Genomic DNA, 16,634 nt, shown 5'->3' with positions numbered 1-16,634 from the left:
TAATCCGGATTAAATGCGGATTAAAAACAGTCGGACGAGACCTGCTAGTGGAGGTGGTCTCTGTCCGGTTCCAAACAAATTTTGGAGCGGTTCGCTTGTGGTAAGAACGTAATCTGGTCTCGATCCAAACCAAGCAATCAAAAATACTCCTTTTATTTCAGCTAAACTGTTGATAAGGTGCAGTTTAATCTGATATATTAGCCAGATAATGCAGATTACCACAGCTATGAACAAACTAAAGCTGTCTCTGCTGCTCCATGCTGTTTACATGTGTGGTATGTGCAGCGTTCACTGCTCGCAGCCACAAGACTCGTACATATACTACATGTACATCTGTGCTGCACGTCCTATTAAAAAAAAAAAAAACTGTGTTTGAAAGTGCAGTGTTTCAGTGTTCTGTGTTAAAGCAGCTTAAAACTGCACAGATATATGCGCTGAAACACAGAATCTTCTTCTCGCTATTTTAACTATACTTACAGATTTGGCCAATCAGAGCAGACTTTGTGCTTGCAGGGGTTATTGGTGCATATTTTGGTTCGTTTAGGTTTGTGCCTGTGTGAAAACAAACCAAACAGAGAGAGAAAACAAGCCAAGTAAATGATATCAACTCAACTGATCCAGACAAAACTAAAGAAGCAAATTACATATCATAACAATCAAATGTTCATTTGATTGTTGACTGAAGTAGTCCTTTAATTGAGTTGCTGCTGGTACATTTTAATCAGTGATTTATTTATTTATTTTTTAATCCAGTTGTTGAGTTGAACTCAACTCAATTTCTCAGCATTAGAAAACACCGAGTCCTCCAGCAGCCTGTTCCTCTCAGACCGTCCGGTCGGTGCAGAGATGAAGTGTGCGGTGCAGACTCTCCTCCTGTGATTAGAGGTGTGGGTGATGTGGTGCGAGGCGTCCCCAGACGACTATAAAAGGAGAAAAACTCTGTTGTCGTCCGAGTGGAACAACCATCTATTAACATTTACTGCCCTGCACAAAAGCAGCGCGTCGGAGCACGCCACTCCACCAGTGCGGGTTGTGCGGCACGATTAACATCTACCGAATGGAAAAAGGGAAGTATCTCATCCATTTGGCCTTCTGGGCTGTTCTCAGCTGCCAAACACATGTAACGAGAAGCATTTGGTTTCTTTTATACCAGGCCCAACAAATTGAATGTTTGTCTCATTCTCTTCTTTTATTTGAGGTGGAACAAAAGTACTGTTAAAGCACTCCGCTGACACGCCACGATCAGACGAAGAGACACGCTTTCTCAAAAATGGAAATTTTTCATCTCTCAGGACTGGAGAAACAGTTAATTTGCTTTATATGAGAACTTGTTGAAAATATACCCGGCGCGTTCCTTCGCTCTGGAGGAGAAATTGATGGGATTAGGCTCGTTAAAGCGGTGTAATAGGTGCGTGTTCGGGAACACTGCCTGGCCTGTGCTGTTTAATTATGTATGCGCAGAGATTTATTTATTTTTGTGAGACAGGGCTGAAGTTTATAGTATTTATAAAAAGCAGAAGGAGACACATGGGAATGGTCAGCAGCCATGTGCTGGGCTGAGTGTTGGTCGTTTTTTCCATGGGCGGGTTGTTAAAGTGTTCCCCCCTGAAACAGACCTCCTTGTGTCTTTAATGCTGTGGGGGTCTCCGGGGGCTGTTCACACCTGCTCCACCCTTAAAGTGGTGTTGTCGCTGTTGTCAATCGCATGACTCAATTATACGTCTGGGTAATAGTACGTACGGTCTTGTGAACGACAGCTGTGTCACTCCGGCACGTGCCTAAAATCTCTACTACAAACAGTGAACAGTGAACAGTGCTCAGAGCCAACTGTACAACACCTTTATACTGGCTAGAATTGCTTGCCCTCCATAAATTAACTGTGATTTATCAAACTTTTTGGAAAGCTGAGTTCAATTTCACTAATAACTGAACACTGCTAGACCTGTAGAATCAAGAAATCACTTAAATAGGACCTGTTTGACAACATGAAGCAGATTAAAGATCTCAAAAAGCAACACATTATGCTCCGATCTTAAGACATTTAAAAACAGATTGATTGATCATTGATTATCTATTAGTCTGGAAAAAAAGGTTACAAAATCATTTCTAAGGCTTTGAGACTTCAGCAAACCACAGTGAGAGAAAACATAGAATGCTGGTGAACCTTCCCAGGAGTGGCCGGCCAACTGTTACATGTTAAGCCTAAAACATAATTTCATACTTAATGTAAAACATGGTGGTGGTAGTGTGATGGTCTGGGGCTGCTTTGTTGCTTCAGGCCCTGGACAACTTGCTGTAATAGATGGAACCAGGAATTCCAAAGGAGAATATCTGGCCATCTGTTTGTGACCTCAAGCTCAGGAGTACTTGGGTTCTGCAGCAGGACAATGATCCAAAGCACACAAAGAAGTCCACCTCTAAATGGCTCAAAAAAAAAAAAAAAACCTAATTGAAGGTTTTGGAGTTGTCTAATCAAAGTCTGATTGAGATGCTTTGGATGATCTTAAACAGGCGGTTTATGCTTGAGAACCCATTGAATTAAAACAATTCTCCAAAGAAGAGCATGTAAAAGGCTTATTGCCAGTTATCAGTTTGGAAAGTGCTGGAGAAACTTTACTGAAAACTCACATTGTAAATCAAAGCAAACTTTAAATAAACGGAAGCACTTTACTCACCCACATAATCAATTATCAAGAGAGCAATCTGTGTAGAATAACATAATCCATGGAACCTTATGTAGGAAAATAGACCAAAAAATAGACGTTTATTGATAGTACTATAAGGTATGAAAATACAGTAAAGCTGATATTTCACTGCTAAATAAGCCAAAACCTCCCCTTCCTACTCTGAGAGCCACAGTCTGAACTTTTACCCTCTTGTTTCTGGCCCTCATCAACCTTCTCGTTGACCCGTGTGCTGAAAAGCCAATCTCAGTTTGTGCCTGATGGACAATGGAGGCCTGATAGCCGCCTGCTATTAATAGAGGTCTGTCCACTGGCTCTACCAAAGCCCAGAGTAACTGTTTGTTGTTGACCTCCATCTGAGCTGCCAGCTGCCCCTCCCATTTTTTTTAGAGCCCAATTAAAGGACTGTTCAGATTTACACAAGTTTCCATTTAGCCCAGATATAGTCCATCCCTGGGATATGTTTAGCGTCCGCATTTTAGCACTGTCAGTTTAGCACTTACACTATGAGGCCAACATCACTAGCATACACTAGAAACACTGACTAGAAGTCAGTGGTCGTCTAAATCTTTTTTTTTTTTTTTTATAGACACAAAAGTTCTCCCAGTTCAAATCTGATGGTTTAAACATTCAACATTTTGGAGCAAACTATTAAATTATGTGTATAGATGTAGTAAAGTAAAGAGTAAAGATGTCCTAAGCAGAGAATGAAGACAGGCCTTCTCCATGTGGGTGTTCTCTGCCCTTTGTGTCGATTAGCTGGTCACAGGGAGTGACCACCCACACAGTATTGTACAAGCAAGATGACAGAGTGCAGGTCTAAGTGTTCAGATAAAAAGAACAGTTCAAATATGTCTATAAATCAGTTTTTCATTAATTCTACAAACAGTATGTCGAAACAATACACTGTTTAAAGATTTGGAGCTAACAACATTATGCTAACATCTGAGATTTAAGCAAGATTAAAGCAGGATAGCCATGATGCTAACATCCAGGCTCTGCAGACTGGAGCAGGATAGCCATGATAGTTACAGCCAGGATAAGCAGGGTTGGCTAAAGCCTGGGCTCAGTAAGGTTGGAGCACATTAGCCATGATGCTAACAGCCAGGCTCTGAAGATTAGAACAGGTTAGCCATGTTACTAAAGGCACAGCTAAAACCGGGCTAAGAATGGTTGAAGTAGGTTAGCTACAATGCAACATACAACAGTCAGGCTTAGTGCTTAACATGCAATCACTGAGGACTTCATCTACAGTAAGCTAACTGTTTAAATTATTATTTTTTTTACTTAACCATTTCTCTAAGCCCTAAAAAAATACTGCCGTTTTATCATTGGACATATATACAGTAGAGTTAGCTGTGCAGCTCAAACAAACTAAGTTGGTTTCTATGGTCCAGATCAGTTGATTATTTTGTTTACTTTACATTTAGGTTTTCTCCCTCTGTTTGGTTTGGCTTCACACAGGCATAAACTTAAATGCACCAAAATTCTCTCCAATAAACCACGCAAACACATTGTCTCCTCTGATTGGTCAGAGCTGTCTGGTGTGGGAGCAAGAAAGTAGGGAGTTGCACGGCTGTGAGCAGTGAATGCAGCACATACCGTGTGTGTTAACAGCATGGATCAGAGACAGCGTTTGCTCATAGCAGTGGTAATTAGTGTTATCAAGCTGATATATATCAGATTAAACTGAGCATTATTAGCAGTTTAGCTTAAATAAAAGAAGTATATTTAATAACTGGGTCAGATCGAGACTGAATCACATTCTTACGACAAGTAAACTGCTTCAGAGTTCGTTTTAACCGAGCTAAATACTGCTGGTGTGAAAAAAAAAACACTCTAAGATTAATTTACTTTTGCAGCAGTCTTTTTTTTTTGGTTTGTTTGTTTCTCCTCTGATGCCCACCCTGTTTTTAAAAGCCCCTTTAATATCGACTGCTAAGAGCAAGTGTGTCACCCAATTTCTCACAGTGCACCACAATCAAGGATCTTTCCGGTGGTCCTGAAAGAGTTCATCTACTTCTTCGCTTCATTTCTTTCTTTCTGTCTGGCTACAAAGAGGAGGTCAGTGTAGCGCGGCTGGTCCTTTATTTCTTCAGAGAGTTGGAGGAGTGTTTTTTATTTTTGTGCTACAGAGGCTCTACTGTACTGAACAGCTTAGAACTCTGCAGTGAGAAGCTGCTCTCGAGCTTCACAGAAGAGATCCGGTTAATCCCCCGTTCATTCTTCTATTTTAATCCAGCTTCAGTGCCTTCAGTCTTCTTTTTATACCACTAACTGCTGAGGAAATGAGCTGAACTGAGAGAGGCCTTTTGTTGTAACTTTTTTGCTGGCTTTACTCAAGTAATTAAGTAATTTGCTGGCTTTATTTAAGTAATTAAAATGTTTTATTTGGATAATACACTATAGAAGCTCGGCAGAGATAAAATTGAACATAAATAAAGACAATATACTTATAGTCATATTTACATGTTCTAGAGTAGTTTGTTCATAGTTTAAATAATTTGTAGATAGGCCCGTCACAATAATTACATTATCGACTTATCGTACAATAATAGAAATTACCTTTATAATCTTTGATAATAGGGTACCATTTAAAATAAGACAAAATATAATATAGTAAATAAATAGTTGTATAAAAATATTAAAAAAGAGTTTATAAATATTTGGGAATTAGTTTATTAAGGGTTACTAATTAGGTTGTAAATGCCTTAAAAATCATTAATAATCAGTTATAACCCATAACTAGAAAGGGCAATGATATAGATGGCTGTGGGTTCACTATTTGGCAAAGAACAGGTCATTGTTGCCCTTTCTACGTATGTGTTATAACTGATTATTAATGATTTTTAAGGCATTTACAACCTAATTAGTAACCATTAATAAACTAATTGTAAACCATTTATAAACCCTTCATAAAGGTAGTCTTATTTTAAAGTGGTACCGATAATAGTAATTTGGTCTTTTTTATGGTGTTTATTTGTATGTTTGTTCACATACAGACATCATACCAAGCTGAACTGCTTGATTTTTTGTACTAGGAGTAATGGCATAAATTTATCCAAAAGCAGTGTGTAAGACTGGTGGAGGAGAACATGCCAAGATGCATGAAAACGGTCTGTTTCCTTTATATCTTTATATATAAATGAATAATTAAACAAAAATATTGATACTGATAATGATATTTTTTTTCTTACACCCCTACAGTTGTATGTATTAATCCATTTTTGAGTTTTACCAAATGGAAAATAAATTATTGGATAAATAACTTAACCTTTCTTGTTGGCAAACTGTGGTGTTGTGATTCACTTGCTGGGCAAAAAACAGCCACACACTCCCAGCACTACATCCTCCCACATGCATAACAAGAGCTTAAATACTGTAGATAAGAGCATCAGCTGAGTGCTGTAAACGTATATTAATAAAATAACCAGTCTCAGCAACCAGTCATTTCATTCTCCGCTAGCCACCACAGATGGGATGAGCCGTACCGCTTTAATGATTGTGTTCTGCAGAACCGAGTGTTCTGGAAGCGCCTGGCTGCCACTGCGTCCTCCTTCATTTTACAGGTACAAGCCGGGACCTGAGCGTCTGGGTCTGAATGGGCAGGCGGGAGGGCGGGCTCTGGACGGTTGCCATGCGAGTGGTGAATGATTAACAAGCACATTCACATGCTTGCGTAATCCCTAATGGGAACACCTGGAGCCGAGTCGTCCTGTCGTCACGGCTTTATCACCGCTCTTCCTGTCCGGACTCATCCAGACGGCTCAGCGGTTAAGTGCAGAAAGTGCAGGTTGTGCTGGGTGTCCTCCTCCCCTTTTTATTGCTGATCTCAGATCAGTTTAGTGGAGTCGTTGTAAAGAAGTGAAGTGGGATTTAAGTAGCAGGAGCTGGTTTATGATCAGTGATGAGTGACGCCGGTGATTTTGGGCTGTTTGTAATAGAAGGGTCCTGTGTCCTGAAGTGCTGGAGCTGCTGTCTAGGAACATGCCATACTGTTGAGACAGGAGATCCAGGTATCAGATACCAGACATGCTTTTAGATCGCCTGGGGAGCGGGATGTCCTCATAAAGTTCATTGCACTCCAGTCCCATCCAAGTAGCTTATTGGTGGAAATTCTAAAACATTTTAGCATTTATTTATTTTGGATTTAACAGCTTTTTATTTAAAGGACTGTTTTAATCTTTTTTTTTTTTTTTGCAGTGTGTTTAATAAAGATGCACCAACATGAAAATTTTGGGCCAAAACTAAACAAATATAACCCTCCTGTTATGTTCATTTATCTAAAACACAAATGTTTAATTATCCAAAAGATGTCTAAAACCCCAATAGTTCAAACTATTTTTAATGTTTCACTACTTTTAAAAAAGACCAATATATATATAAAAACACAATAGTTTTACATAAATTGAAACATAACATTGCAATTTGCAATTTTGATTTAGTTTTTGTTTTTGCAGGGGGTGGTTGCAAATTTGTGAGATGGATCATTTTCATATTATATGCTGATTACACTAATTAAGGCAAGCAGAGGAAGTTTCATACTGAAAAAAATATTTTTAACTATTTTTCCTAGATACTAAAAAATCTTTATAATGGGTTGACCCACCTGTGTAATATAAATTGTTTTGTAAAACGCTCTGGATTAGTGCAACTTTACTGCAAAGCAAGGTGCCTGGCAATACATTCAGTAATCAGAAATAGTAAAAATCAGCAGCACTTGATTTTGATTGGTGAATTGCTGATTTATTAGAGATAGAAAATAGAGAAATAACCAATAGACTTCATCAGGGTTAAAAGGCAAGGCTTAATAACATCCCAGTTTAAAAAAAAACTCACATGATTACCAAACAACCAATGAGAACACTCCAAGTACTGAAGGTTACATAATCAACCAATGAGAGAGAGGCTAAGAACGTCAGCTGAAAAAGCTGTAAATATAGTAAAAAATACAGAATCTTCAATTATTGCCCAGAATGAACCCAAAGTTTAAAAGACGCTTAAGATACAGGTGTATTTATTCATTATCGTCTCCTCTTCCTCTCGTTTTCATGTTCATGTACTTCCTCAGACATCCCTGAGGAGAGCAGGAAAGCGCTGTATTCTTCACACTACAAAAAGTAAGTACAGATTTGTACTTAAAAGAGTACAAAGCTTGTCGCTGGGGCTGTACCTTATACTGAGGTACAACAAAGTACCTTTCAGTGAAAGTCCTTTTTTGTACCCATGGTTTTTGTGCCAGTAAAGATTATAAAGATTATAAACATTATCATCAACTAAATATGACTCTGATCTAAAATTGTCTGGCTTTCAAATAAAAAATGTGCAATTAAAATATATATTGTTTATTAGTGCAGTGATACAGAATACTGAATGTACCTCTTTGGCTGCAGGTTAAATGGTACAAATTTGTACTTATTGCTGTTAGAAATTACTTTGTACTTCAGAGGGAACAAATCTGACCCTGTAAAGACCAATATTGTACCTTTGAGGGTACAATTATGAAGACTGTACCTTGGAGTACAAAAAAGTACTCATATCGTACCTCTTTTTTAGAGTGTTCTGGTTAAACTGTAGGTAGGTCGTTGCGACTGTTCCATGGCCAGGGTCCAGATCATGGCTAATTAAAGTGCTCTCTAAACACGCTGTTCCCTATATAAAAAATAATTGAAGCTGCTTTTACTACTCGCAGGATTTCCACTGCCAAGACAAGTCTCGAGAGGCCCTCTCTCTCTCGTCTGCAGTCGGCTCATAACTTCTCAGCTCTCTCTGAATCGTATCAGCCACAGATCCACTGCTGTCCGTCCTCAGCTGGAGTTCCTACAGTCCCACTGTATAAATCACTGCAGTTCAGGCTCTGCAGCATCCTCCTCTACACTCCTCTATTGAGCGGCGTGTGGTCTTAAGGTGTTAAGGTCTTAGATGGTGTTTTTATTTATTAGCTCAGATCAGAGTGTGCCCTGCCTCACGTGAAGCAGACAACAAGACAGAAGATCGTTCTCTTCATTGGAGTAAAACGGGCTGTCAGGACTAATCAGATAAAGCAACCAGCTCTGCGGCATGTTGAAGCTCTAAGCTCTAAGCACGGAGGTGCATAGCAGATTTAATGCCCCTAATAAATTACAGCATCTCCAGCTGGGCCTTTGTGTACTGCTGCTCCTCATTGGGGTCGTATTTCATCACAACCCACTCATGAAAGTATCTCTCCATACTTTGGGCATCAAAGCTGAGCCCTTTGGCTTGAGCTTCATTGTTTGATGAAGATTTTTTTTTAAAAGGAATAAAAGAAGGTTCTTTTTTTCCTTTATTTTCATCTGCATACAGCATTTATTTGATTTATTTGATTTAAAGACTCAAGACATGCTGCCTATACCATATAATCATTAGCCGTCTGGAGGCTTCTTTTAAGTCTGTAAGATTTACAGCATGCATGCGTATAACCCATTCTTACCTCAGAGAGGTCAGTGCGCTGTGATATCTGCACGGACATGGCTCCTGGCTGTTTATTTTGAGCTATTGAGCTGGGGGTGTTGAAGGCATTTGGGGGCCCCAAGAAAAATGGACCCCATCACATTCAGAAAGAGCACAGCCACATATATACCCATAGAGAAGTAAGGATAAGTAAGGACAGTTGATCAAATATTGTAAAATATATAAAGAATAGGTTTATCCATTCTAGTGTTATAGACAGTGATGTTAAAGCTGGTGTGCATGGATACTGCTGAACATGTTCCAGTCTGGTTATATTCTACTGTCAGTAACTAGTGGGTGGGGCCCCTTTTGAGGGGGATTCTGATAACAGTGTTGTTGAACTTTCCTGCATTGACCATCACAGAATTTTAAAGGGCACTCACACAGGTTATCGTTGCATTTAATTCATAAGCAGTCAATGTAATATCATAGTAATATCATGATTTATAAAATTTAGATTGTCATTGTCTAGTTTCTGCTGAATGTTGCTCTGGTATATTATTGAAATTAATATTAATATTGTTGAAATGATTCAAGTATTGACTCTTTTTTTTTATTTATCTTTTTTTATCAAGAAATAATAGACATTGCATCTCAGTACCATTCAGTATACATTGTTAGGGTCTTCCAGTGGGAAAACAACAGCAACAGCATTTATACTACTAATGTTAAATGTACATTTTTATTTATAGTTTTAAAAGAAAAACAAAAAGAACAAAAAATCATTTAAAAGCTATATTAATAGAAAAAGATTTAAATTATTCATAAAGCACTGGAGAATGAGTCTGATAAAATATTCAGCATTGCTGCATTATTACTGTTTGTATTTTCTGTATTTTCTCTTCATATTTTGGGCAACAATGCTAACTGAACCTTATGGTTGGAGATTTATCGTTTGATTATTTTCTTTTTCTTTAGATATTTAGATTTTTTGTTCTTTATTTTTTTCTCCGCATGCAACAAACGTATTGATTTACAGGCTCAAGACGTGCCACTTATATCATATAATCATTAGCCGACTGCAGACTCCTTTTAAGTCTGTATAATATATAGCATACATCCCTGTAAGAGGCCTGCGTACTGCGCTATCTGCACAGACACGGCTCCTGCCTTGTTATTCTGAGCTATTTTAGCCCGAGCTGATGACTGATAAGACCTGCAAACCAACATGAGCCTAAGTGCTGCCTATTGAAAGCTATGAGCTGTTACTGCTCATACAAATCACCCGTCTGCTTCTCTCCACAGCCGGGACTTCAGTGTGCCCGACTGCTCATGACCTCTGGTAGAAAAGCCGAGGTGAGCGCGGCGCTGATGTTTTGAAACGTCGGGTTTTGACCGCGCCGCCACTTGACTCCTGTCAGTGTGGTTTTCATTAGTGCTCAGTCTTATCTTCCTGTTCCTCTCTCACCTCTGCTCTTGTTTGTTTTGCCCAGTTGACGGATGGAGGGAAGGCGGCCAAAGCGAAGATCAGCGTGGGGGACGTCGTGCTCTCCATTGACGGCATCTCCACAGACAGCATGACCCACTTGGAGGCGCAGAACAAGATCAAAGCCTGCACGGGCAACCTCAACCTCAACCTGCAGAGGTACCCTACCACACCCTCACTCACACACACACACACACACACACACACACACACACACACAAACACCCACAAAGCAGAACTTAGCCAGGAGCTAGGAAGAAACCTCACTCTACAGAGGTACGCACTATATACACACACACAGACAACCATCACAGCCCAGCTTAGCCGATTCTCTATATTAGGATAAATTAATCAATCAATCAATCAATCAATCAATCAATCAACCTTTATCTTTACTCAGGAATACTCTGAACAACAATCTCTTTAAGAAACAGTGGATTTCACTCTGACGCTAGGTAACAGGGTGGTAAACAGGGTAACCCTCATTTTTAACGCAAAAAAAAAACAATTACATACATTATATATGTATAAATATGTAATATAATTTCATATATTAAACAAAACAGTAATACAATAAATCAGAGGTGAATCTGTTACACTCATTCTGCTCTGTGATGTGTGTACAGTTGAAGGTGTTAGTTTTTTTGTTAGTTAGAGTGAAAATGGGCAACTTTATGAAATGATAACAGGAACACGACTTTCTAAAATGAATTAATGACCAAGATTAACCGGACTAAACAAAACCGTATATATATATATATATATATATATATATATATATATATATAAAAACATTTAGTGTGTTTTAGACCATGGTTCATTTTTTCTGGTTAAAATGCCCCAAGCCTAAGCAAATAGGGCCTCCTTTTTGAGTATATATAATAAAGGTCTTTGAATATAATTTTTTATTTACTTTTTTCGCCAAGAAGTAATCAACATTACATTTATGAAGTTCCTTACAAAGCTCAGAAAAGTGACTGTGATAATCTGCCTTTGTAATGAGGAAAAATAACTGTAAAAACTTGGGTGCAGATTCCCACCAATGTGCAGAGTACAATATTTACAATAAGAATAATAAAATAAAATATAATATAAAATAGACATACAGACACCTTTACAGTATAAACAATATACACAGTGCACTCAATAACAATACACACAGTAACTTACACTTTAGACAAATATTGCACAGAACAAATATTGCGTTGATGTAGATATGCAGATATCAAGAGTGTGTGTGTGGAAGTGAGGAAATAGTCTAGTAGGTGACAGAATAACTACGAGTAAGCATGGCAGAGATAAGATCAGTAATTGTGTTGAATATGATGATGGCTGTGTGCTGTGAGCTGTTTGGTTAACAGAGAGATCTCTGCCATGCCTTTCCCTCGGGGGGCCTCTCTGCTGAGCATGCAGGATGTAATGCAATCATGATGTTTGGATTCAGTGCTCTCTCTCTTTCTCTCTCTCTCTCTCTCTCTCTCTCTCTCTCTCTCTCTCTTGTTGTAGTCTGCTCTTGTGTTCTGTATGTGCTTCATTGTCTCCTCTAAGCTGAAGTTAATGTTTACATTAGTTGGATATTAGCTCTGAAGAACACCATGAAGAGTAACGCCTTACAGTTTTCTGAAGATTCCTCTTGCAGCACAGATCTTTTGTAAAACAGTTCACAAGTAGGAATAAATTGACAAAATACAGTTTATTCTACTCCATTATTGACGTGATGAAATTTTGTAAAACAAGTTCTGTATTGTTTAATTTTAGATATACAGCTCTGGACAAAAGGTGATTTTGCTATTTATAGGTTTATGTTTGAGTAAAATGAACATTGTTGTTTTATTCTATAAACTACAGACAACATTTCTCCCAAATTCAGAATAAAAGTATTTGTCATTTAGAGCATTTATTTGCAGAAAATGACCTCAAATAATGCTTAAAGTGATTAAAAACCCTGGTTTTTAATCACAGATTTTTTAATGCATCTTGGCATCATGTTCTCCTCCACCAGTCTTACACACTGCTTTTGGAAAACTTTACTGCTTTACTGCTTTATGCTGCTTTACTCCTGGTGCAAAATTCAAGCAGTTCAGTTTGGTTTGATGGTTTGTGATCATCCATCTTCCTCTTATATTCCAGAGTTTTTCAATTTGGTAAAAAAAAAAAAATCTTAATTTTTAAGTAGTCTCTTTTCAATATCGTAGGGCCCTTACTAAAAAAAAAAAAGTCAGTTATTCCGTATTAAAGCCCTCTATGTATTGGATATTTTTACCTGGGGAGGTGTTGTATTTTTGGCATTTTTACTACGTGACATCCATAAAATGTATGATTAATAATCTCTGTATAACAGATGGGAGTGGCTACTTAATTTATGCACTCAAAACAATGTTATTTTTCACAGAATATGATTGATTATTTGTCATTTTTATTACAGGTTGGCTCATGTGATTAATTTAACCTGAGGTTATTTTTATGGCTTATTGTACAGAAGGTAAAAAGCACTGAAATATTGAATTGTAAAAATAGCAGTGGCACATTAGTGTGGGACTAAAATCTCTAAGAAACTCCAGTAATAAATACTTTACCCCACCTTATCATGTAAAACCAATCCCATTAAATAGGGCTTTGTTCATATGATAGGTATTCTGTCTTCAGGGCAGCTTTGTCTGTTTTTTCCTGCTGTGCTGGAGAGCATGTGAGTGTCCATTTGGGTAGTAAAGAAGGTTGAGTCAGAGGACACTGGAGTCGTCTCAGGTATATCTGTCATTTGTTTATGTGGACCAGCAGTTGTTTAGATCAGAGGAAAGTGGGCCTAGGCCTCGATACAGGAGCTAAGTGGGGTCAGACAAACGTAGAGGATCATATACTAGAGTTATTGGCTTTAGGGAAGGAAATTGAGAGAGACCAGCGTTATGCAACAGCTCTGGAATCTGTCATTAAAATTTTTTTCATGCATTTTTCATAGCCTGAGCGTAGAGTTTGACGACGAATCTGCAAATATCATCAAATCCGACCTGCTATCAGCTAAAAATCCACGCGGCGTTCCAGCACCGCAGGTTCGCTATTAAAATCACATTGTGCTTAAATGAGAGCACAGTTTGCTCAGAGGTCCCTGAGAGCCATTTTAACTCTGTTAGCAAAGCATTAGAAACCACCCAGAACACAGCTGCTCAGGGCCCTGTCTAAACTGTTATACGCAGAGCCTTAATAAACTGCCTGACGACTGCCCCCGCCACCGGTGTGAGCGCTAATGTGCTGCTGAAATGTGGGGAAAAAAAATAAGCTGTAGAGCTGTAGAGCTGTAGGGCTGGTGTTATGGGGCTAGTAATAAAAGAAGTGCCTAACACCTCTGTATTTACTAATGTAGAGTTCACGAACACTTAAAACCCAAAATTAAGTTGTTTTTTTATTTATAAATAGTAACTGTGCGATGTTGGTTGGGGGTCAAATTGATTGGTAAGATTTTGCAAGCCTGTTTAGCCCCCTGTTACCTAGCCTCAGAATGAAATCCACAGTTTCTTAAGGAGATTGTTGGTGTTCTTCAGGTTGAAACTGTGGATCATTCTCTTAAGGTCCTTTAAGAAACCTTCAGTGTTTAAGTTCCTTAAAGCACCTTTAAGATAAGATAAGATAAGATAAGATAAGATAAGATAAGATAATCCTTTATTAATCCCACAATGGGGAAATTTACAATTATCCAAATTTTAGGGGTTCTGTCACAGTGTTAAATAAAAAAAAAAACACCAATAATTCCTCAAGAAACTTGTACTTTTTTTTTTACAGTGTTTGTGCAAGCTTTATACAAGCTCCTTGTTGATCTCCAAAAATTAGAATATTACTGAAAAGTTACTTTATTTTAGGAATTCAGTTCAAAAAGTAAAACTCATATATTATATATAACTCATATATTATAGTGCTTTAAGCCTTTATTTAAGCGTTTTTTTATTTTTGATGATAATGGCTCAGTGTCTCAGAAAATTTGAATATTATATAAGACCAATTGGTACTTTTGGCAGTGTGGGTAGTGGACCAGCAACAGCAGATGACATGACTGTCCAAACCATCACTAGATCAAGTCCAAAGTCTTTTTGTTTTGTTTTCCCGGAAAATCTTACAGCACTTCATGCTTCCCTCTGCTACTGACAACTTTTATGGAGATGCAGATTTCATTTTCCAGCAGGACTTGGCACACTGCCCACACTGCAGAAAGTACCATTTGGTCTTGTATAATATTAAAATTTTCTGAGACACTGATTTTTAGTTTTTTTTTAGGTCACCAACAATAAAAGTGCTTAAATAAACACTAAAAATAGATCTATCTGTGTGTTTAATACATCTATATAATATATGAGCTTCACAGAAGTAAAGTAACTTTTCAAAGATATTCTATTTTTTTTTTAATTCACTTGTAGTGTGTAAGGTAAGTGTTAGCAGAATAGAATGCGATCTCTGATCATCATTCAGTTTAAATGTGTGCTTGTTACTGCATCTGGAGTAATATGTATGAGTAATGCCATGTAAAATGAGAAACTGTCTCTTTAATGGCTCTGTATTATAATAGTAATATAGAAACTGATCTGTGCTACTGAAGCCCTGTCTTATCCAGCAATAAAAACCTTATTTACTGAAGGGATTGTTCATTTTAACGTACCTATTTACTCTGCCTCCGCTAAGAAAGAGTAAGGAGGCACTTTAATCTAATGGAGTGTTGAATTGCACCGTGGCACAGATGCTAGTAATCTCCTGGATGCAATAAACACAGGGACATCAAACACTCCGCGACTGTGCCACACAAGACGACACAATGCTGTGTTTTACAGCCTTGCTTATTTTTCAAAATGCCTGGACAAATTAAAGATCAGTGTTTGCAGTTAAGCTCAGCTTTGATTTACTAAGGAGTTGTAGTCCAGAGCGTGCCCGTTTCATTCATTCTGTGGTTGTTTACTCGTGTCTAAGGCCATTTTAACACTGTCATTTTTTGCCGAACACGAGAGCGCCTGCTCTGTTTGATGCATTTGGTCGAGTGTGAAATCTGTTTTTAAGCCCAGGAGCAGTAAGTGCATCTCTGGTCCTTCCACATTAGTTTTGTCAGTATACGCCTCATAAAACTACACTTTGATTGGACTGGAGTAAGGTTATTTTATTAAGCCATAGTCTGTTCACTCAGCTGCCATCTTTGCAATGCCAGTGTACAGATATCTCTAGTAATACTAGTACAGCTTCTATCGACCTGGTCCCTTGATTTCCAAATGAAATTTGGAAAAATGTACTGATGATCAGTGATGGTTTGGAGAGACATGTCTCCAAATATCTGCTGGTGTTGATCCACTGTGTTTTATTATCAAGTCTAAAGTCAGTGCAGCTTTGTTTTCCCCCATAATCTTACAGGACTTCATGCTTCTTTCCTCTGCTGACAACTTTTATAGAGATGGAGATTTCATTTTCCAGCAGGACTTCGCACACTGCCCACACTGCCAAAAGTATCAATTGGTTTTGTATAATAATTACGTTTTGGAGACACTGATTTTTGGGTTTTCATTGGCTATAAGCCATAATCAACAATAAAATAAATTGTTTCCACAGTAATTTTGTCACTATAGGCCTCATAAAAATGTTTTTGTATTAAGCCATAGTCTGTTTGCTCGGCTGCCATATTTTCAATGCTAGCATGCAGCTATCTCTAGTAATGCTGGTGCAGCCTTCAATGTATTTGATTAAGGAGAGACCAAAGTACTCAAAACTGTAATAACCATTTTTAAGTCTCTGATTAAAATCTGGTAAAAACCTCATGAATAGTTTTTAGCATTTTGATCAATAATAATAATAATAATAATAAAAAAAAACTTGATTTTTGTCTTGTTATGGCTACTGCACTTGCGCAGATCTCCACTTTGAACAGAGCTTTTCCATCCAACACTCTTAGCCTCTGCTTTCGGCACAACCAGCAAACTGATTGGCTCTTTTTGTGGGGCTTGATTCATGAACAAATACTATTTTTAGAGAGTTACTATGCAATAAAAACGTTAAAAGGCTGCACAAAATCAAAGATTATTCTCACCATT

General features: G+C 38.0%; 1 protein-coding gene across 2 annotated transcripts in view; it reads left to right on the top strand.

Annotated features, from left to right (window-relative positions):
* The window catches only part of pdlim5b (PDZ and LIM domain 5b), a 119,823-nt gene that overhangs the window by 36,642 nt on the left and 66,547 nt on the right, over positions 1-16,634 (top strand). For both annotated transcript variants that reach the window (XM_022680908.2, XM_022680907.2), the window contains exon 3: positions 10,589-10,740. In XM_022680908.2, coding sequence (XP_022536629.2) covers positions 10,589-10,740 — 152 coding nt within the window. The remainder of the gene's footprint in view (positions 1-10,588; positions 10,741-16,634) is intronic.

This window comes from Astyanax mexicanus, chromosome 20 (assembly GCF_023375975.1).
Source record: "Astyanax mexicanus isolate ESR-SI-001 chromosome 20, AstMex3_surface, whole genome shotgun sequence".
Classification (NCBI taxonomy): Eukaryota; Metazoa; Chordata; class Actinopteri; order Characiformes; family Acestrorhamphidae; genus Astyanax; species Astyanax mexicanus.
This window is presented reverse-complemented; position numbering and strand designations above follow the sequence as displayed.